The sequence below is a fragment of the Crocuta crocuta genome, unplaced genomic scaffold, assembly GCF_008692635.1.
Source record: "Crocuta crocuta isolate KB4526 unplaced genomic scaffold, BGI_CrCroc_1.0 scaffold2, whole genome shotgun sequence".
Classification (NCBI taxonomy): Eukaryota; Metazoa; Chordata; class Mammalia; order Carnivora; family Hyaenidae; genus Crocuta; species Crocuta crocuta.
Genome location: NW_027528640.1, coordinates 5,776,624 through 5,800,029, shown reverse-complemented (window position 1 = coordinate 5,800,029; position 23,406 = coordinate 5,776,624). Strand labels below are relative to the sequence as shown.

At 41.1% G+C, this 23,406-nt stretch overlaps 1 protein-coding gene across 1 annotated transcript in view; it reads left to right on the top strand.

Annotated features, from left to right (window-relative positions):
* The window catches only part of ASAH2 (N-acylsphingosine amidohydrolase 2), a 70,931-nt gene that overhangs the window by 39,212 nt on the left and 8,313 nt on the right, over positions 1 to 23,406 (top strand). The window contains exons 10-18 of the mRNA XM_077755197.1: positions 3,758 to 3,844; positions 5,989 to 6,093; positions 6,225 to 6,306; positions 11,793 to 11,908; positions 12,976 to 13,070; positions 14,659 to 14,698; positions 15,759 to 15,854; positions 18,154 to 18,249; positions 20,732 to 20,878. Of these exons, the coding sequence (XP_077611323.1) occupies positions 3,758 to 3,844; positions 5,989 to 6,093; positions 6,225 to 6,306; positions 11,793 to 11,908; positions 12,976 to 13,070; positions 14,659 to 14,698; positions 15,759 to 15,854; positions 18,154 to 18,249; positions 20,732 to 20,878 (864 nt within the window). The remainder of the gene's footprint in view (positions 1 to 3,757; positions 3,845 to 5,988; positions 6,094 to 6,224; positions 6,307 to 11,792; positions 11,909 to 12,975; positions 13,071 to 14,658; positions 14,699 to 15,758; positions 15,855 to 18,153; positions 18,250 to 20,731; positions 20,879 to 23,406) is intronic.

Below are 23,406 nucleotides of genomic sequence, written 5' to 3'. Positions count from 1 at the left end.
AGGGTGCCTGGGTGGCTCAGTTGGTTAAGCATGTGACTTCTGCTCAGGTCATGATCTCATGGTTCTGGGTTTGAGCCCTGTGATGGGCTCTGTGCTGACAGCTCAGAGCCTGGAGCCTGTTTCGGATTCTGTGTCTCCCTCTCTCTCTGCCCCTCCCCTGCTCGTGCTCTTTCTCTCTCTCAAAAATCAATTAACATTAAAAATAAATAAATAAACATTAAAAAATAAAAGTAAATAGACTCATAAACAACAAATCTTGCTGTCAACACTCACAAAACCTAGAGAGCAGTAAAAAGTGAATTCCTATTCATTCCCTTCCTTCTCCCCCCTTACAGGAAGTTACCACTGTCACACCTCTTCTTGTATACTTGTCTATGTATTCATGAAGAGAATCTTATAACTTCTTTATTGATGTTTTTTTCAGTGGACTGGGATTCGAGTTTTCCACCTACTTTGTTGTCTTAAAACTAGTTTTAAGGCTGTAGACAGGTCTGTGGGGTGAGTTTTGAAGACAAGTAAGGCCATGCCATCATTTGTTTAATTGTCTCCTGCCGTGTTCATTTAGATTTTTTCTGGGCTGTTTTTCTTTGTGTTTATAGAACATGTCCCCTGTGATATGACTTATATTAAACATCGTCTCTGGGCTATTTATTGTATTCCCATCAACTCCACCCAGTGAGTTGTATAGTTTTCACAATTATAGTTTTCTATTCTATTGGCATTTTGGTGTAGAAAGTCGTCCTCTGTTCCTCTTCATTTGCACAATGTTCACATGTCACTAATCTAAAATCGATTTCAAGATTACTTGTTAAATTCCAACATTCAGAGAGGAAATGTTTAAATAAATGATGACACCTATTTGCAGTAGAATGTTTTGCATCAACACAGTGCTGCGTTGGAATACTTACTGTAGGGAAAAGCTCATAGTATACAATTGATTAAGAAAATCAGGATTTAGGGGATGCCTGGGTGGCTCAGTCGGTTGAGCCTCTCACTTTGGCTCAGGTCATGATCTCACAGTTCATGAATTTGAGCCCCACATTGGGCTCTGTGCTGACAGCTGGGAGCCTGGAGCCTGCTTCAGATTCTGTGTCTCCCTCTCTCTCTCTGTCCCTCCCCGACTCATGCTCTGATTCCTCTCTCTCAAAAATAAACAAACATTAAAGAATTTTAAAAAAGAAAATCAGGATTTAATATTGCATATTCATTATGATTGCACTTTTGAAAATAAATGTGTCATAGTGAAAAGACAAAGTGAAACACACCAAATTGTTAACCCTGGTTTTCTCTGTTTGGCATTGTTATTATAGGGTTTTTTTTTTATTGTGTTGATATTTATTATTTTTATTTTGTTTATACACTTTTATGTTTTTTTTTCCTACAATGAGCACACTTTGTAATCATTAAAAATGACCACAGAATCACACCTCTCTCAGAACAGAATTCTCTTCCTCTCTATTCTGTTCCATCTGTTAGATTGGTTTCCCTTGTGACTGCAATATGTCAGTCAGTACCCAGGATGGTAGATTCTTTTCTCCCCCCAAAATACTGTAGGAGAGAGAGAATACCTTTCTCTAACCCTGGAATAAAAGTTCTTTTCATTCTGATTGGGTCATGTGACGTACATATCCATTCCTGGACCGAAACAGTTGCTGGGGAAATGGGGTGTGCTGACTGGCTCCCGCTGGGGTTTCTGACCCATCTTTGGCGAGGCCTCAGGAATTGCCATGGTCACCTTAGACTTACCTGCACTGGGAATGGAATCACTGACTGTAAAAGAAGTGATGGCCTTTTGAACAAAATCGTGATTCACTTCAGAAACAGAAAGGGAAACAGGCACATGTTGCTGTATCTTTTGCTTTCCTGTAGGTTCTTTAAACAGATTTTTTTTTAACTTCAGAAACCAGCTTTAATTAAAAAAAAGATGAAGACTTGTTAAAAATTCAAACAATGTTGAAAAGATCAGAAAATAAAGAAGGTCAATGAGCAGCCTTGAACTCCACAATTAACCTGTTAAAACTTCAATGAACATCCTACTAGACGGCCTTTCCGTGTCCATGCGCCTATGCGTGTACAGGTGTATATAAACGAGGCTATATTGTGATGTTGTTCTATAACTGCTTTCTTTTTTCCAGTGAATGTACTTTATTTTTTAAGTGTATTTACTTATTTTGAAAGAGAGAAAGAGAGAGAGAGAAAACAGGATGGGCAGAAGGCGAGGAAGAGAGAGAATCCCAAGTGGGCTTCATGTTCACCAGGAAACCCAACACGGGGCTTGAATCCATAACCCTGGGATCATGACCTGAGCCAAATTCAAGAGGCAGGTGTTTAACCAACTGAGCCACCCTATCGCCCCTACAGTGAATATACTTTAAACGAATGCCATAGTTTTCAATTTTAAGTTCCATAAATTAGTTCACCAATCCCCTTGTGGTATTTTGCTTCTTCTTTTTTTAAAAAATAGTTTATTGTCAAGTTGGCTTCCATATAGCACCCAGTGCTCATCCCCACAAGTGCCCTCCTCCATGCCCATCACCCTCCTTCCCCTCCTTCCCAAACCATGAGAGATTCTTGAATGCTGAGAACAAACTGATGACTGATGACTATTTTCCTTCTTTCCCTCCTCTCTTCCTTCACACCCTTCTCTCCCCTCTTTTTTCCTTCTGTCACATAAAAATACTATGGTCAGTATGTGTGTCATACATATTTTCACATGTGTATGAGTTTCACCTCAGGACATTTTCTTTTTTTTTTTTATTTTTTTTATTTATTTATTTTTTTACAAATAGTTTATTGTCAAATTAGTTTCCACATAACACTCAGTGCTCATCCCCAAAGTGCCCTCCTCCATGCCCCTCCCCCCCTCCCCCCCACATCCATCAGTCCTCAGTTTTTGTCAGCATTCAAGAGTCTCTCATGGTTTGCCTCTCTCCCTTTCCCCCACCATTTCCGCCCTTCTTCTCCCCCTTGTTCCTCCGTCAAGTTCCTCCTAATCCTCCTATACGTGCAAACATATGATATTTGTAGGACAAATTCTTAAAAGCAAATTTGTGGTTCAAGAGAAAGCCCAGCTCCCGTGGGGCGCACACGAGTTCTGTCCCCAGCCACAGTGCGTGAGTGAGACTGTCCCCAAAGCCTCCTGACACCTGGTTTTTCAAGCTCTCAGTCTTTGCCAACACAATATGCAAAGAGTTCTCTGTTGATAGTTTAAATGCGTATTTAATTATTTTCAGGATTGAATATATTTTAATGTTGAATGGACATTTACATTTCTTTTTTACAAATTACCTATTTCATCATTGTTCTATTGTGTATCCAGGAGGAATGGTTTTTTGTTTTTGCTTTTTTCCTCCCAGATTTATTGAGATGTAGTTGAGAGATAACATTATATAATTTTAAGGCGCACAATGTGATAATTTTGATATACATGTAGGATGCTTTTCATCACAAATGAGAGAAAATGCAACTCAGTAGGGATGAATCAAAGGTTATAAAGAAGGTGTTCTTCCACATTTTCTTTAATACTTTTTAATTTTCAGTCATAATACTTAAGTATCTGGTCAATTTCCAAATTTCGTGGTGTCAAAAGTGAAAGATAGAGCCAGATGTATATACTGACTTTCTCCAGAGGGCCATGGATGTGCTCCAACGTAACTGGGAGCGGGTTTCTGATTTGCTCAGACTCACTTGTGATTTTGCATTCCTTAAAATAATTGCTTCTTTCACTAAGAGCCGGTCTTGTCTGCCCGTGTTATAGTCTAGCATGTGCGTCGCTTCAGGACCCGGACACGACATGCTCAACAGCACCCAGATTATCGGAGGGATCATCTATCAGAGAGCAAAGGTCAGCCGTGGGCCTGGCTTCTTTCACCTTCACTTAACCTAGTTCTTTCGAATCCATGCACGGCGCTTCTTACAGAGTCGGTGACGGTGACGGTAAGGGACAGCAGGAGCTCTCGCTGCCCTGGAGGCTGGAAGAGCACTGTTCCAGCACCCAGGAAGGCTGCTCCCCAGAGCACAGGAACCCCGCTCTGACTGCTCCTCTGACTTCTGAGAGGAAGTGGTTTTAAAACCAACGAGGCAGGGAAACATTCTGTTTGAGCCAGAGTGCTTGCCCCAATGGTGGCGGCATGGTGACAGATGGTGAAAATATTCCAGGTAACATGGTGCCAGGCATGACCAGACCGATCCAAACCCTCCCCGCTGCCCGGCCATGCTTGATGCCCTCAATGTCAAGGCAAAGCTGAGCCGTTCGCCCGCCACTCTGGCAATTCAGATTCCAATGGATTCCTTGTCTTCAAGGTGGCATAAACTATCCATCTTGTGTTTTCTTCTCTTTCCTTTTTAAAACATTTTTTGATGAGGACAGAATCTGGTCTTCAGTGAGATTATGAGCAGTTGCTCTGTGCTTCTCCCTCTGCTAAACTGTGTCTTCCATTCCCTGTAACCCCCATATTTTGTGTCAGCTCCTATGGAGACAGATAATCAGATATTTCTTTTAACTTGTTTATTTTGAAAGAGAGAGAAAGTGCTAGTAGGGAAGGGGCAGAGAGCGAGGGAGAGAATCCCAAGCAAGCTCCGTGCTGTGTGCTCAGAGCCCGACGTGGGGCTCGAACCCATGAACTGTGAAATGATGACCTGAGCTGAAGTCAGGTGCTTAATTGGCTGAGCCACCCAGGTGCCCCAGATGTCTGATTGAAAAGACAAAGGATAGTGCACCTGGGTGGCTTAGTCGGTTGTGTCCAACTTCGGCTCAGGTCATGATCTCATGGTTTGTGGGTTCAAGTTCTTTGCTGGGCTCTGTGCTGACAGCTCAGAGCCTGAAGCCTGCTTCAGCTTATGTGTCTCCCTCTCTCTTTGCCCTCCCCCACTCGCCCTCTAATCTGTCTCTCTCTCTCTCTCTCAAAAATAAATAAACATAAAAAAAATAAAAGATGACGTCAGGCTGTGGTATCTCCCATAGTTAAATCCCTCCCTTTGCACGGCTCAGTCATACCTTTGCTGCGGCGTGCACGTGCATATGTTTAAGTAAATATTTTCTCCAAGGGTTCTAAAATGTGTCAGGAGCAGTTAAGGAAGAACAAAAGCACCTTTAAAAACATTAGACAGCAGCCTAATTGCTGCAGTTCCTTTATAATTCCGATGGTATCATCGGTGGATTGCTCTAAATTAACAGATTCTATTTAGGGTCCGCACCCGTGACACACCTCAGTGTTACTCTTTGGGGCCCAGGGGTCACAGGGATTTGTCTCACATTCTGGAAACTCTTCTCAGCAAGGCACACCTCGGGTCTTCATCAGAAAGACAGACTGCAGCTGGTGTTACTGACAACCCCCCCTCCAGAGCCCCCACGTGACTGTAGAATCGATGATGGGGACAGAGTGGGGACAGTCAGGTGTCAAGGAAAGGGGCATGTGCTGAGGCAGGACTGGCCTACCATGTCTGCTGCACATCTGTACGAACCAACATTTCCAAACACGAGGACTCCCATTTCCTTGTAAGGTTAAGAAAGCACCAATTCACCCTGCAGGAAAACAAAGCAAAACAGAACAGAACAGAACTGCAAAGCACAGATGGTGGGTGGGGCAAGACGGCTTTCCAGCTGCCCTTGGTGGCAAGGAACTCGCTCAGAGAGTCCCTGAGGGTAAGCTCTCCTGGTGAAGACAGTGATGGGCCCAACTACTCCTAATCTTAAATTTTCTTGACTGTCTTTCAAGTGAGATTGAGGCCTTTCTGTGCTACAGGCTGTCTCACTAGACTTTCATCTTTGTGGGGAGTAAGCACAGGTCAATGGTCTCAGGGCCCCCATGAGTCTGGGAAGCAACTGGATTTGGCAGAGAGACCCACATGGGTAGTGGCCATTTCTAAGCAGCCGGCAAACCAAAACTTGGCTGAGAGATGCTTTTCCAAACTGGAGCTGATGGGGTGCAATTGGCACTACTCATTTTAGCTCTTCCGGTTATCAGTGAGCCTGTGTGGGTTTTCTAGGAACTGTACGCCTCCACCTCCCAGGAGGTCACCGGGCCACTGGCAGCGGCTCATCAGTGGGTGAATATGTCCAACGTCACCGTCTGGCTCAACTCCACACACACGGTAAGTGTCGCTGAGCCACACTGATTATGCCACAAGGGGAAAGCTCTGGGCTGATCTCATTACTTACAGGAAGTTTGACTTCTGTTTCTTGCTTTGTTTACTTTTTACCTTTGTGTTGTTTTTGCCTTTAGGCAAAAACGTGCAAACCGGCACTGGGCTACAGTTTCGCAGCTGGCACAATCGACGGGTTTGGGAGCTTCAACTTCACTCAGGGTGAGGTGCCCTCTGATGACATCTGGGGTTCTGGGGTCTGAAGCCTCCAGGTTCCGAAGGGTTTCATTGCAGCCAATACATTTTTATTTTTTACTATTATCTTTAAACTCAGGGGTGTGCACACTTTCCAGGTGTGCACACGATAGTCACATTTCCCAGGGATGGGTGTCTTCTGGAAGTTAGCCTCCATGGGTTCAAATAGAACGCAAGACAGCTTTTCTTTGCATTTCACAGTGTGTGGATGGATTCTTTTAAATGTTTATTTTTGAAAGAGAGAAACAGAGTGTGAGCAGGGAAGGGCAGAGAGAGAGGGAGACATAGATCCAAAGCAGGCTCCAGGCTGAGCTGTCAGTACAGAGCCCAATGTGGGCCATGAACCCACAAACTGTGAGATCATGACCTGAGCTTAAGTCGGAGGCTTAACTGACTGAGCCACTCAGGTGCCCCTGGATGAATGGTTTTTAATGGAACTGGGGTGAGGGTGGGGTTTGGAGGAGCACAGAGTGGGATTGTCTTTGACCTTCAACAATATGAGTTCACTCTGCTTCTTTCTCTGGTTCCTTTATTGAAGCACAAAGTCCTCAGGGCAGAGGCATTCTGGAGCCCAAACATGGGGTGTCCGATCTTGTTCTTGTATGTCCACACATTTATAACTGATTATTATAGGTTTCGTCCTGATCATCTCTGTAATATAACATGAGAATGTATATATGAGAATGTAACATAGAGAAAGTGGAAAAATGGATGAGTATCACCTATAGGGAACATTTTGGCTGCTTCCATTCTTGCCTTTTATATGTGTATATTCCAGAACCAGTAATTAACAAATTAATGAATACAGTTGGGATATGTGTTATTTCCCGTTTGATTTCTTCTTTGACCTCTTAGTTGTTCAGGAGTGTGTTGCTTAATCTCTGCATATTTGCAAATTTCCCAGTTTTTCTCTTATTTGGTTTCTGGTTTTAGTAGAAAAGATAACTGTATGATTTCAGTCTTCTAACTTTATTATGGCTTGTTTTGTTACCTAGCATATGATCCATTCTGGAGAGTATCATGTGCACTTGAGAAGAATATGTATTCTGTTGCTGTTGGGTGAAATGTTCTATATACGTCTGTTGGGTCCATTTGGTCTAAGGTGTGGTTCAAGTCCAACGTTTCATTGTTGATTTTTTGTCAGGATGATCTCTTCATTGTTAAAAGTGGGGTAAAAAATAAAAACATTGCTTCTCTACTATTATTGTAATGTTCATTTTCTCCCTTCATATCTTTTCATCTTTGTTTTATATATTTAGGTGCTCCAATATTGAAGGCATAAATATTTGTAATTGTTATATCATCTTGATGAGTTACCCATTTTATCATTATATGATGACCTTCTTTGTCTCTTGTTACAGTTTTATATTTAATATCTGTTTTGTCTGTTGTGAACAGGCTCCTACTCACTTTTGGTTTCTATTTACATGGAATATACTTTTCCATCTCTTTAAGTCTATTCTTTTTTTTTTAAGACTATGTGTGTTCTTTTTTTAAATGTTTATTCAGTTTTGAGAGATGGAGAGAGAGAGAGAGAGAGACAGTGCATGAGCAGGGTAGGGGCAGAGAGAGAGCGAGACACAGAATCCAAAGCAGGCTCCAGGCTCCAAGATGTCAGCACAGAGACCTATGTGGGAGTCGAACCCACAAACTGTGAGATCATGACCTGAGCCGAAGTCAGATGCTTAACCAACTGAGCCACCCAGGTGCCCCAAGCCTATGTGTGTTCTTAAAGCTGAAATGAGACTCTTGTAGGCTGCATATAGTCAGGTCGTTTCCCCCCATTCAATCACTCTATACCTTCTGTGTGGAGAATTTAATCCACTTACATTTAGAGTAATTATTTGAAGTTAAGGACTTAATTAATGCCATCTTATTGTTTTCTGGCTGTTTTGTAGAACCTTGTTCCTTTATTTGTCTCTGTGATTTGATGATTTTCAACAGTGGCATGCTTTGATTCCTTTATGTTTTGTATATCTACTATAGGTATTTGCTTTCTGGTTACCATGAGGTTTACATAAGACATGTTATCATTATAACAATCTATTTTAAGCTGGTAATTTAACTTTGATTGCATAAAATAACTACCCTCTTATCTCCTCTTCCCATATTTTATGTTTTTGATGTCACAATTTGCATCTTTTTGTATCATGTGTCCATTAACAAGTTACTGTTGCCTTAGTTATTTTTAATACTTTTGTCTTTTAACCTTCATACCAGAGTTCTGTGATTTATACACTATCATTATAGAATTAGAGTACTCTTATTTTGATTATCTACTCACCTTTACCAGGAAGTTTTATACTATCATATATTTTATGTACTAATAGCATCATTGTATTTTAGTTTGGAAAAGCTCCCTTTAGCATTTTGTGTTCCATAGTTCATGTAGGCTTCCTTCACTCTTCTTAATTGTTTTTCCTCCTCTAATTAGATAATTTTAAATGACTTGTCTTTGAATTGACAGATTGTTTCTTCTCCTTGACCAGATCTGCTATTGACATGCTATCTAATGTGTTGTCATTTCATTCACCATATTCTTCAGCTCTAGAATTTCTTTTTTTTTAAATGATTTTTGTCTCTCTGATGAACTTTTCATTTTATTTATATGAGGTTTCTCTGATTTTGTTAAGTTGTCTAGCTATGTTCTCTTGTAGCTTGTTGAGCTTTCTTAAAAATTATTTTGAATTATTTGGCTTTTCATAGATCTTCATTTCTTTGGGATCAGTTATTGGAAAATTGTGTTCCATTGGTGGTGTCATGTTTCCTTGATTTTTGTGGTTTTCTTGAGTTTTTTCTGTGTATTTGCTAGAGCGGTCACCTCTTTTAGACTTTGCAGACTGGTTGTGGGGGGGAAAGACCTTTGTCCATGGGTGTGCGCAGGTACATTGGATGGGTGAGCTGTGGCAGTTCCACATCCAGGGCGGGCCTACTGGCATGTTCTCCATGTAGATCTCTCAGCTTAGGTCAGTGTGGGTGAAGATAGCACGGGTCCTTAAAAGCCAAGGCTATGGGTGTCTTCAGCTGCCATCAATGCTATTAGGATCTCGAGGCTTCTGCTGAAATTCTCCTGATCTTCCCCCCACTCAGGGAATGTCACAGCTGAGTGGATCTCTCTGGGGGCTAGGTTTGGCTTGCAGGTGCCCTCACAGGAGTGGTGGCACTGGTGGCTGAGGCATGAATGCCCATGGACCAGTGACAGCCCTGAGATCTGGAGCATGGGTGCTCATGGAGCAAGGGCAGCCAGGGTCCAGGACACTGGCTTCACAGTAGCAGTAGCGGTTCTGTGCCTGATGTGTGGGTACCTGTGCAACAGCTACAGAACTGCGGATTGGAGCACAGGTGCTTGCAGGAGACAGTGCCTCTGAGGTCCAGGATGGCCTGCAGTGGTGGTGGCCCCAGTGCCTGAGCTTCAGGTACACACAGAGCAGCTGCAGACCCAAGGTCTGGAGCACAGGTACACGTAGCGCTGGCACAGCACTGTGTTCTTAAACGGGTGTGGATGGAGCAGGTGCAGCTGTGGGTCAGGGGCACACGTGGGGCTGGGCATGGGGGCTGACAATTCTGGTCCCAGGGTGATGCAGTGGCAGCTCTTTATGGGTGAGGAAGAGTGCTCTTTCTCCCCTGGGGTAGGGGAGTCCGTGATGGCCACTGGTTACCTCAGTCACAAAAGCTGCCGGTGTCCTCTGTGGAGCAGGCTGCTTGGGTCTGTGCCAGTGTAGAGTCCAGGGCCCTTTACTGTAAAAACCTCTGGAAGCCTTTCTTGGGGGCTGGTGACTGGCAATTCCTGCTGGGGTCCTCCATGGAGTGGGCCACTGGGCACTGTGATGGCACCTGCTATATGGCTGATACTGAGTCTTTATGCTTCTTCTTTGTTCCTAGCTGTTTCTGCTCAGGTCATCCTTCCAGTGATCGTTTCTGGGTGGTTATTCCATCTTTGGCTCCATAGGCTCTTAATTGGTCTCTTGAGCCCTCCCAGGACTATTTTCACTTGCGACTAGCTAATTATTGTTTTCTGTGGGGAGACAAAGACTCATATTTTCTACTTTGCCTTCTTGCAATGTCACTCTCCTCTTTTTTCTTAATCTGGGCATTTAAAGCTATACATTTCCCTCCAAGCACTTCTTTCACCACATCCCATCACTTTTGGTAAATGGTGTCTTTACTTGCATTTATCGGAAAGGGTTTTCATATTTTCTTTTAATTTCTTCCTTGACCACTATCCATTTATGATCGTGTTGCTTAATTTCCATGTATTTGTGAGTCTCCCCAATTTTCTTCTGTTATTTATTCCTAATGTCATCACATTGTGATTGTAAAACATACTTTGCATTATTTATACCTTTGAAGTTTACTGGCATTTGTTTCATGGTCAGCCTATAGTCTATCCTAGACGCTCTCTGTATGCACTTGCACAGAGTGATCGTTATGTTCTTGTTCTGTGGATGGATGCATCTGCAGGTACCTATTAGGTCCACTTGGCTCTAGTGTTGCTCACGTTTTCTGATGTTGATCTTCTGATGTGTTGTCCCCTCTATTACTGAAAGTGGGGTTATTGCTTTTTTTAATGTTTATTTTTGAGAGAGAGAGAGAGACAGAGTGTGAGTGGGGGAGGGGCAGAGGGAAGGAGACACAGAGTCTGAAGCAGACTCCAGGCTCTGAGCTGTCATCATAGAGCCCAATGTAGGGCTCGAACCCATGAACCAGAGATGATGACCTGAGCAGAAGCTGGATGCTGAACCAACTGAGCCATATTACTAAAAGTGGGGTTATTAAAGCTCCAGCTATTATTGATTGTCTCTTTCTCCCTCCATTTCTGTCAGTCTTGGTTCATATATTTTTGGGCTCTGTTAGTAGGCCCATATATGTTTATAATTGTTATATTTTCCGAATGAAATATAGATCCTAAGTTCATTGGCTTCCCCCAGATTGTTGCTTTTAGGTTTGATTTTTTTTTTTTTACTGTGTGTCTCTGTGTGTGTGTGTGTGTGTGTGTGTCTGTGTGTGTGCATGCACATGTAGATAATTAAGCAGGGAGTTAAGAGAGGCTCTCTCTGTGGACCACAAGCCAAACAATCAGTACTTCAAGTTGGAGGTGACATTTTTTTGTTTCTACAGTGGGAAAAAAAGAGATTTAGTTCATTGATCTATAATTACTTATATCATTTTGTTTTTATTTACTACATGGATGAGGAGGAGTGATGGAAATAAAACCTTAAGGATGTTGAAAAATACATTCTTTTATCCTATCGGCCACACCAAGGATCTAATTAAATAATGACTCTTATTTTAGGAAGCACAGGAAATTTTTCCTCTTCTCTTATCAAACTGTTTGGAATTAGTGGACAACCACCTTAATTATATCTTTGTAATAAAAGTATTGTTCTGCATTTGTCAAAGTGATGACATTTTTCAGAGCATTGGAATCAAATTGGTTTTAATATTCCCGATAGGGACAACAGTAGGGGATCCATTTTGGGACACTCTTCGAGATCAGCTCCTGGGCAAGCCATCTGAAGAAATCAAAAACTGTCATAAACCAAAGCCAATCCTTCTTCACACTGGAGAGGTAACACATTTTGACTATGATGGCAAAATTAGCATATTATTATTATTTTAAAACTTCTGAATTGTCAGAGACAGATGATAGATCTTTGTTGACATGGGAGTTCTTATTCAGATATTCTCACATTAAATTTTAATATTAAAAATATGTATATTAAGAATCACACTTTAAGGAATAAGGAGTATTATTACTAAATATCATGACTTAGAATTTATGATAAATAACTGGAACAGTTAAAACAGTGGAAAAGGAAGAATTAGACAAAAATCTATCTTATTCAGGATTCATTGATGTTGACTCCTGAAAGGAGTTCATACACCGTTCTCTGCAGAGAAAAACAACTCAGGTCCTGTAAAAAAAAAAAAGACAAGTTCACGTCCCCATTTTCTCACAATTCAGGCAACTTGATTAACTAAAGCAATATTCTTTTAATACTGCTTTGGACCATGGATTTTCACATTCTAATTGTCAAAACTTCATGCTAGGGTTCATAATAAAAATTGTTGAGAAAGGAAAAATTTTAAATCGCGTGTTTTCCCCCTAATATTCAATTAGAATTCTTCAGGAAGAAGAAAGAAAGGAATGGAAGGGATAGAGGGAAAGCTTCTGCACTAATCTGACTATGGAAAAGGATAGATTGTCTTGGAGAAAACTTGGAAAGGAAGGCAAGACTTGGTAACAGGACTAAAAAGGGAAATCATTGAGTTAATCATTAATCATTAAGCTGTTCCCGTGCTGGTAGAATTGTTATTCATCCTGCACAGTCCTCTCTGGTTACCTGTGACACATTGTGACCCTCATGCCACATCCACCAAAATATTTACCGATGAGGAAGTAAGTTCTGGTTAATGGCGCATTGGCATTTGAGATCCATATATTATGCCCAGATAGAATATTGAACACGATCTCATTAATTAGAAAGAAAATCTATGCTAAGAGGAGAAAGCACCAAAGCCAGCTGGAAATATTTCAAATCCTGTAATAAAGGAAACTCTGTGAGTATCATCTGTCTCTTGACTACAGAAAGGACCACATCCTTTTAACACAGTTTTCATGTTTTGGGTTCTTAGCTGATAAAACCGCATCCGTGGCACCCAGAGATTGTTGATGTTCAGATGATCACTGTTGGGTCCTTGGCCATAGTTGCCATCCCTGGGGAGTTTACGTAAGTTTTCTTTGTTACTTTGTGGTTAAAACTGTAATGACTGTGTATGTGTTTGTGTTGCAATCGCTTCTTCTCATCGGAGATCATTCTGTGCTGGCTCCTTTGTGTTATACATACTGGTAATGGCGACAAATATCCCAACCACTGGGAATGGTGACAAATATCCCAACCCTCTTTGGGTGGGCCTCTGAAGAATAACTCTTTCTGTGTGTGTTACTAGGGGGTAAATAGTAGCAAACATGAGCGTTTGAAAACTTATCGTTCCAAATGGACATGATGTGATGTGTCAGTAGAAAGACTTGAAATTGTATCAAAATACAAATACTTGAAACAATCAGTTGACTTATTCGAAGTGGGAAAGATTGTTTTAAATCCTTATGCAGTCTTCCCTGTCTTAGTAAGTAGCAAATTTATATCTTTCCAGTTTCTCAGGCCCTAAAGCTTGGAGTCATCCCTGAATTCTCTCTTTTTTTCAATTCCCCTCGCCTCCCCCTTCCCATCTTGCAGCAAATTCTGCACCATCTACCCAACAGTTTCTATCGCCCTCTCCCTGGTCTGTGCCACCGTAATCTCTCCCCGAGATTCCTGTGTCAACCCTTTCCTGTGTCTCTTACTCCACTATAGCCTTTTCTTGACACTTTGCTTGGAGAAAACCCTTTAAAACATAACTTACATCATGTCAGGGCTCAAACCCCTCCAGTGGGTTCCCATCCCACTCTAGGTCAACTCTTAAACCCTTACAACATCCTACAGGGCCCTGTGTGATTTTACCCTCTGCAACCTCTCTGATTTCCTACCCCTCTCCCTCTTACTCACCCCTCCTTTGCTTCATTTCCCAGACCACCAAGCATGCTCTTGTCTTAGGGCTTAGGAACTTAAGGTTCCTTCTGCATGAAAGCCTGACCCTCCTTTTATCCCCATGACTGACTCTTTTATTCCTTCAGTTCTTTGTTCAGATCTGTAACAGAGATGCCAGTCCAACTGTCCTCACCCACCACCTCCACCATGTCTCCTCCTCATTACAAGGACCGCCGCCATCGCCCTTTCACCCTTACTCTGCTTTATGGTCCCTGTAGCAATTATTGCCACTTCTTTTATTTGCTTGTTGACTTTATTTGCTTCTTGCTTTTATTCATCTGTTGCTTTGCTTGAATTCTTAGAAGGGGGCCACTTATGTAGCAGATGCTGTGTTTTATTAAGGATTCAATGAAGGAATGAAATGAAAAATTCTTTGTAGGCAGGAGCACGTACATTCTGAACTTGCCTCAGTTCTTACCAACATTGAACACAAAGGGTATAATTTTGTTGAATCATCGGATGGAAAATGATTGTAGTCTTTGCCAGTGATATTCACTGATGCCCTTTCCTTCCTTCAAGTTGTCTGTTTTTAGTTGAGGATTTGTTCTGAAGACAGGAGAGCTAGGGAAAAGGAGCTCAACTTTAGTTCTGCCTCGTCATAGAGCTTGTATGCCCCTTACCACATTATCTTATGAGCCAAGATCACATTTGTCTTTCACTGCAAGTTCTGTGTTCTTTGCATGCATTCGGAGTCGGGAAACACTTAGATAATTTTGTTTTCTTGACTCAGGACCATGTCTGGACGAAGACTTCGAGAGGCAGTTCAAGCAGTAAGTTAAGAATGAAATAAAATATGTCTGCATTTATATTTGAGGAAGAGAAAAGAATTCCCTAATCCTATGATCTGAAACCTTTAAAATTAATTGTTGCTAAGATGCCTAGAGTTTCACACTACTTGAAAGTAATGCATAGAGGCGAATATGAAATATTAGTGGTATAAAAATAAGCTTAAAAATGACAAGGAAATGATAATCTGGTTTAAATATTTTATTAATATATAATATTAATATAATGCAACATATTAATATTTATTAACATTGCATATTAATAATTTAAAATCGATAATATTTTATGGATTAAATAGTAAATAACTCTATGTACCTTAATATCTTGAAGTCCTGTCTAAATAAAATCTAATCTATGTTAGGAGTTCTTTATTTTATCTGTATTTCTGATTTTCTTCCTATTCAGGAAGTATTGTAGATGGTTTTAAAATGACCTAATCTGGGGCGCCTGGGTGGCTTAGTCGGTTAAGCGTCCGACTTTCCCTTAGGTCATGATCTCGCGGTTCGTGGGTTCGAGCCCCGCGTCGGGCTCTGTGCCGACTGCCAGCTCAGAGCCTGGAGCCTGTTTCAGTCTGTGACTCCCTCTCTCTCTGGCCCTCCGCTGCTCACGCTGTCTCTCTCTCTCTCCTAGAAATAAATAAAACATTTAAAAAAAAATTAAAAAAAAAATAAAATGACCTAATCATCCTTGGAGCTGGAAATAACCACTACGGTTAGCTAGTATCCTCCTATTATACTTGTTTAGGAAATGGATTTAGTGTCTGTATTTTAGTAATAAGAAGATTCTATATCTGCAAATCCAATCACTGAGATGTTCATAGATTCACTGACTTGCCCGACCGTAGTGCCATTATGGCTCTAACTTTCCCCCAAGGCCTCATTGGTCCTTGGCTTCCCCAAGCAGTTTTGATCATTAGGAATGATGTTAAGAAAGACCTCTTCCACTACTGATTCACATCTATGATTGTATGTTAAGTGTAACTGGACTGAGAGCATACACTACAAAGAAGAGTAATTTTGTTGGATGCTACCTTTCCCCAACCAGGAATTTGCAACCCATGGGATGCAGAATATGACTGCTGTTATTTCAGGCCTGTGCAATGTGTATACACATTATATTACCACCTTTGAAGAATATCAGGTAAGGTAAAAAAGTTCTCATCATTCCAATGAACCATACCCTCGTCAAGACTGTTGTGTCAAATGCAGGTTTTCTTTCTAGACTTCCTTAGAGATGTTTTTGAGAGGTGATTTTGTTTGGGGACAGATGAGAGAAGGATAAGCCAGAGGTTGTCTCTGGGAGTTTGCCCTTTCCAAGAATTTCCGAGAATTTCCAGAATTCTCGTCTCACTGAACTCTACTTTTTCTGAAAGAAGTTATTTTTTCGGGGGCATTGGTAACAAATGTGGGTGCTGGCATATCTTGGCAGTGCACGTGGAGGGATTCAGTCTGCTCCTTGACAAACGTCCAGTGATGCCAGCAAGGGGCTCTGCCCCACTCCCCTCTGCTGACTTTCCTGAAAGTCCCTGCCTTTTAGGAAATCCTGTTGAATAAATATTCCTAACTGGGGTACACTTGGATGTGAATAATTTTCATTTATCCAGCGTTTCATTTCTCTGTAACTGTTAACTTAGTATTTCCTTCCATTATGAATGTAGGTATCAAACGACAATAATACTAGCAGTGTCTCTGACTTTGTCACCGATGGGAACCACAGATGCTTTTTGTATCACATAGAGTTATTGCTGATTTGGAAATATTTCACTCTCATTGCTATTTTAAAATCACAGCAGTTATTAGATCTGCTACTAGATCTTATTACTCAGTCAAGAAGCACAAACTTGTTATTCAGTGAAGAACAAACATTATGTTATCACAAAAATGTTTTATTAATGTTTGACTAATATCTGTCAGTCTAATTGATTTTCTTTGTCAACCATGTATTTTGTTTTATACATTTAGAAACATTTACTCTGAGAGGGGTCCATAGGCCTCAACAGACAGCCAAAGGAATCCAATGGCACAAATAAGGTTAGGAACGCCTTCTAGCTTCTCTTAGGGACAGGCTCCTATACGGATTAATATTAATTTATTTATTCACTAATTTATTCAATAGATATGTGTTGTGACAGATACTGTACTAGCTACTATCTGACCATAACAATATGTAAAAATCTGCCTCTACCCTTAAGATTACTAGGGCTTATGGTCTAGTGAAAGACAGAGAAGAGCAGGTAATTACAGTTCTGTAAAAGGGATGCAGAGGGTGATATGAAAACAAAGGGGAAGTGCATTAGTCTATATTAGGTCTTGGAGGAATGGAGACTGGCAGATTTTCTGGAAGATGTAACATCTGTGGGAGTTCTTGAGAATGAGTAAGGACTAGTTAGGCAAATGAAAGTGAATAAGGAGGTTCATATTGAGGAAGCTATGCATTCAAGGTCCAGGGGCACCGAGTTAGTACATTTGTGAGGCCACAGTTGGTTGAGGGCAGCGAGACAGGGACTAGTTGATGGGGGAGGATGGGTTGAGTGAGCATCCTTTATCCTATGCCACCGAAATTTACGTCAATAAGGAAGGCTTTGGAAAGTCCAGTAGAATTCATTCCAAGGGAGGAGTGTTCTGATCAAGTTTGTGATCTAGAAAGGTCACTAAGATGTCAGTGTAGAAAACTCAATTGGAAGATTAAGTGTGGAGGCAGAGAACTGATTAGGAAGTGGTCGTTATGATCTGGGTGAGAGCCAAGTGTTTGGCCACAGTAAAATCAGGAGAGACAGAGAGTTCAAGGGATTCCAGGTAATAGTAGCTTGGGGACTCAGAGGATGTAGGATGAGGCAGGGAGAGGGGTCTACACTGGTGAAGGAGGGAGCGTTCACTGAGATGGAGAATGTTGCAGGGAGGGAGGTATATTTGGAGTGATAGGACCCACTTTCGATTTGAGGAGTCTGAGGTTCCTGTGGAAAAACCTAAGGCTTGCAGCTCAGCTAAAGGAGAGGAGCTATTTTATAGCTCCATGATGGTTAAATGTCCTTCTCCAGTCAGCACCACTACTACCCATTTGCTCCAGGAGTCCCTGAGATTCTCATTTTCCCTCATTTCCCCCCCTCCTGCTATGCTCCTTCAGGGCAAACATTTATATAACAAATACTTAAAATAGACTTCAGCTTAGGAGCCGTTTCCCTCTTTCAGAGTAGATGGACTGGTCAGTCCAAATACCAGAAGCCAAGAGAAGCCATTGTCTTTAACAACTAGCGGACGGGAGCCATTTACTGTAACTGGTATATGCAAAAGTCTCCTCCTTGGTCATAATTAAATCTTGGATTAGGCCAGTTTGAATTATGTGAGCTGTCCAGAATCACCCCTCACCAAAGACGTGGGCCCTCTGAAAATGGATTGAGATATGTAGAACGGTATAAAACTCAGCCCTGCCTCTCTTGCAGGCTCAGCGGTACGAGGCAGCCTCTACAATTTATGGACCACACACCCTGTCTGCTTACATCCAGCTCTTCAGAGCCCTTGCTAAGGCCATTGCTACGGTAACCAAAACTAATACACCTGTGTGCGCTTGTGTGTGTGCATGTGTATGTGTGTGTCTCGGGTGGGGAGAGGCAGAGGGAAGCCAAAGAAAACCTTAGCTGCAAATGTTCAGTTTTTTCAAAACCTTTATATTTAAAAAGTTTGTAGTTATGAAGTATCTATAAGAAATGAAACTGACAGGAAATTCAGATTCAGTTAATATCTTTTGGTGATGATAGCTTTGAGCATGTATATTATCTCATGCTATCCTCATGATTGTCATGGGAATATGGCAGTATCATTCCCCCTTTACAGATAAGCAAATTGGTTTAGAGGTGATAACTCATCAGGCTCACTTTAACTGCAGCTGGGAGTTTGAACCAGTGTTTTCGAGTCCCAGCGGTTGTCCTTCCAATGACTTCATGAGTTGAGTGGGACATTCCTTCTGAGATGCCCATTTTCCATATTGTAACATCTCTGGAATTGGGCTGTACCTTCTGATCACAGGAATCTTATGGTTAAAATTGGTAGCATGTTTTTACTTTCTTGGTAGTTCAAAAACAATAGTTGCTATAATCAATAGAAGTTTAGATGTGATGAAAATACAGCAAGTACCCTGGAATGTGCGTACACACATGTCTACCTAGAGTAGGTACATCTAAACAAGTTTCCTTAAAAGAACTCCACTGTGGACATCTTCCTTTGGGATGCAGTTATTAATGAAGCTGACTATCCTGCCAGAAAATAACTCAACAAGCAGGATAAAGGGCATAAAATAATAAACAGATCTTTATATGATACCACATAAGCCCAATAAAGGCTGAGAAAGAATTAGGGCATAGCGTAGATAATAAAGCCTTTTCGGGGAAAAAGCTTGGTCAGAGCAAGTTGAAACAATGAAATGGCTGTTTCTGTGGCTCAAAAAGTTGAATATTGGCGGGGCGCCTGGGTGGCTTAGTCGGTTAAGCGTCCGACTTTCACTCAGGTCATGATCTCGCGGTTTGTGGGTTCGAGCCCCGCGTCGGGCTCTGTGCTGACTGCCAGCTCGGAGCCTGGAGCCTGTTTCAGTCTGTGACTCCCTCTCTCTCTGACCCTCCCCTGTTCACACTGTCTCTGTCTCTCCTAGAAATAAATAAAACATTAAAAAAAAAGGTTGAATATTGGCAATTCCATATGCCTCCACCTAATCACTGACCATGTGAAGTTTCGGTACAAGGTATTTACTTAGGGTCTATTACCCCTTTATTGTATTATCATAACACTCCTTCAGTTTCAGGTCTGGTACTCTTTTGTCAAAGTAGAACTGTTTTGATGTTCATCATAAAGGCTGTAACTGGTTATAGAATATTCAGATGATACAGGAAAGTAGGAACCCCTAACCCACCCTGAGAGATGGCCTCTGTTTTCACTTTCATTATAACTGCACGTCTACAGTTCCTCCCATTGAAATAGAGTCTTCAAGTTTTATAGTGATAGGAAGAAAGTGTGGTTCATTTTGTAGAAATTTGTGTCACAGTCGATTTTATGGGTCTGTATCTAAGATTAGCTATGTGATCTTGAAAAAGAATACTGAATATCTCCAAGTCAATTTTCCCATTTGCAAAATGGGAATGCCAATAAACAGATGCTATGGCCGTTGAAAAAGATTAAATACATAAAGTGAGGATTAGAGTACATTATGAAGGACTACTAAAAATTTGAGACCAATGGGGCACCTGGGTGGCTCAGTCAGTTAAGCGTCCAACTTCGGCTCAGGTCATGATCTAACGGTTCATGGGTTCTACCCCGCGTCGGGCTCTGTGCTGACAGCTCAGAGCCTGGAGCCTGCTTCAGATTCTGTGTCTCCCTCTCTCTCTGACCCTCCCCTGCTCATGCTGCCTCTCTCTCCCTCTCTCTCCCTCTCTCTCAGAAGTAAATAAAACATTTAAAAAATTTGAGATCAACATTGCAATGACACTATTAAAAGTGACAAATGTGGAAAACATAGTTAAACCAGTCAGGATATATGCTGATCTTAACTTTTAAGTTAAAAGAGTGTGTATATTTTTTAATTAGCACAGAGAAGGGTCTAGAAAAAAAAAAGAAAACTTGGTACTGACTCTGGTAAGAGAGATACAACAGTTTTTAAAAATTAAAAGAGCTTATGATATGTTGGCTCCTATCCAAAGTCACATGCTTAAAAAATGGCTGTCTGGAATCTAACCCTGAGTAGTGCTTATACTCTGATCGCTGAACTATACTCCCTTGGTGGGGGGCTGTGGGGTGGTAGTGAAAGTTTGTCTATGACCCAAAATTTTCTCTAGCAACAAAAGTTCAAAACATCTAGACTCACATCTTAGCAAGGTTCCCCCACATCTTGTTAAAGGTGTTAACTCTTGGATCGAGGATGTGTGTGTGTTGTGTATGTTTCCTGTAATGAAGCCATTTCTGGGAGGTGGAGCCTGGGGAAAAGGGCTTTGACTCGACATTGTGTGCTCCTTAAGCAAATGCTCTCTGTTCTAGGACACAGTAGCCAACCTGAACAGTGGTCCAGAGCCTCCATATTTCAAACAATTGATAGCCTCATTAATTCCCAATATTGTGGATAGAGCACCACTTGGCAGAAATTTTGGGGATGTTCTGCAGCCCGTGAAATCTACATACAGAGTGGTAAGTCTCACAAGGAGACCTGGAAGCCTGTGTCTGGGGACGGGGGAAAGATATTGTCTAATGTCACTGTCTGCATCTAATCACGATGTAGACCAGCTGTTAGCAATGATTTTGACAATTGTTCTTAACTTTGCAGGGCCTCTGCAAACATCAGAATGGGGAAATATTTATTTTTCAGGTGGTCATTATGTAAAATCAAATTTCTCAAATCCAAATTATTCTTAAATTTTTCTTTTTCCTTTTCTTAAATGGATGGTCATGGAACCATTTGTTGGAGCTAAGAAAAATCTCTTAAATTAAGGGCAGGAGATATGAAGCAGGACTGCACCTACTATTGGATATTGACCTTGTGTTCTGCAACTTTGCTAAATCATTTATTTGTTCCAATAAGTTTTGGGTAGAGGATGTGGATTCCTTAGAAATTTCTACATATGGTGTCATGTGATCTGTGAATGAAAACAGGAGGCCTCTGTATTCCTTTTTGGACTTCTTCTCTGAATGCCTTTAATTTATTTTCCTTATTGCACTGGCTGGAATCTCCAATGCAATGTTGAATAGAAGTTGGAAGACGGGGCATCATTTCTGTTTCTAATTTTAAGAGGAAGAGTATTTAGTCATTAAGTATGATGTTTTATGATTTTTGTAGATGTTTTTTTTCAAGTTGAGAAGTTTCCCTTGTCTGCCAATTTTAAAAAAAATGAAGAATGGGGGTTGGATTTGTTTCAAATGCTTTTCTAAGTCTACTAAAGTGAATGTGAGGGGTTTGTCTCTAATTCTATTCATATAGTGTATCGCATTTGGTGATTGTCAGATATTAAATAAATACCCTTGAGTAATGGTGTATAATCCTTTCCATATGCTGTTGAATTTGGTTTGTTAATAATTTGCTGAGGTTTTATACTCATGTCTATGAGGCATATTTGCTGTATTGTCATGTGTTGTCTTTGCTTCCTTTGGCATTAGGGGAGCATGAGTTCTCAAAGAATGAGTTAGCAAGGGCCACCTTCTGCATTTTCTGAAAGTGCATGGAAAATATTGGTATTATTTCATCTTTAAATATTCGGTCAGATTTTTCAGCAAAGCCATGTGGACGTTGGCTTCTCTTTCTGGCAAAGTTTTTATTTACAAATTCAATTTCCTTATTTGTTAGAACGTTAATCAGATTTTCTATGTTTTCTCGAATCTATTATGTATCTTTGTCAGCATTTCATTTGTCTTGAGGAATCTGTGTATTTCTACACAATTGGATCTTCCTGGGAATTTGCCTGTTTCATCTAAGTTGTCTCCTTTGTTGGGATAAAGTTCATAATATGTTCTCACAATCCTTTTAATTTCTGTAGGGTCAACAACAATGTCCCTTCTTTATTCCTGATTCTGATCATTTCTGTCTTCAAAGAGCTAGCTTTCAGCTTCCTTGATTTTACCTATTATTTTTCTGTTTCTATGTCATGGATTTTTGCTCTGCTGTTTTGTAGTTTTCCTTCTGATGGCTTTGATTTTATTTTGCTCTCCTCATTTCTTGAGGTTGGAAGTTTATGTTTTAGTCTACCTTTTTTTTTAATCCCTGTGTTGATTTTTTTAATGATATATGTTTTAAATTATTTGCCTAACCATTGTTTTAGGGACTTGAAAAGGAAAAAGAATTCTAATTCTCCTCTCCATGCTCTACACTCAGTCGTTCTGACAGCAGATGTGTAGACATTCTCCTCACACCAAGCACTTCTTCCGTTCTCTGCAGACATCACCTTGCTGTCCTATAGTTCAGTTCAGTTCTGACATTGTCTGCTTAGGGTTGGCACATACCCCACAAGATAAGGGCTCAGTCCCGTAAGACTGTACCCCCCCCCCAACCCCTCATGCTTCAGATACCAATGGAGAATCTAAGTTGTCACATCTGCTTCTGACCGATTGGCTATAAATTGGAGACCCCCATGAGGCCTTCTCTGGTTAAATAACTTGCTAGAACAGGCTGACAGAACTCAGGAAAACAGTTTAATTACTAGGTTACCAGTTTAATACACAGATATAGCTCAGGAACAGCCTGATGGAAGACATGCAGAGAGGGCAAGGTATGGGGGAAGGAATACCAACCTTCAACGACCTCTTCAGGAAGGCCCCCCCTACTAATATCTCCATACATCTGCCAACCGAGAAGCTCTGTGGACCCTAGACTTTAGGGACTTTTATGGAGGTTTCATTACATAGCCATAATTGATTGAATCATCAGCTGTTGATTAACCTACCCCCCAGCCCCTTTCCTGTCCCTGGAGACCAGAGGGTAGGACTTGATCACTCCAGTCATCTAATCAAATGGTTGATTACCTGGGCACCAGCCCTCACCGAGGCTATCCAGAAACCCACAGCCAAAGGCCAGCTCATTAACATGCAGTAAGACCCATGGCTTCAGAGATTCTGAGGGTTTTAGCGTCTGTGGGCCAGGAAATGGGGGCAGGGATGGAGGCTTAACTGACTGAACCACCCAGGCTCAGTTGTTAATATTAAAATTAAAATAATTTTAATCATAATTA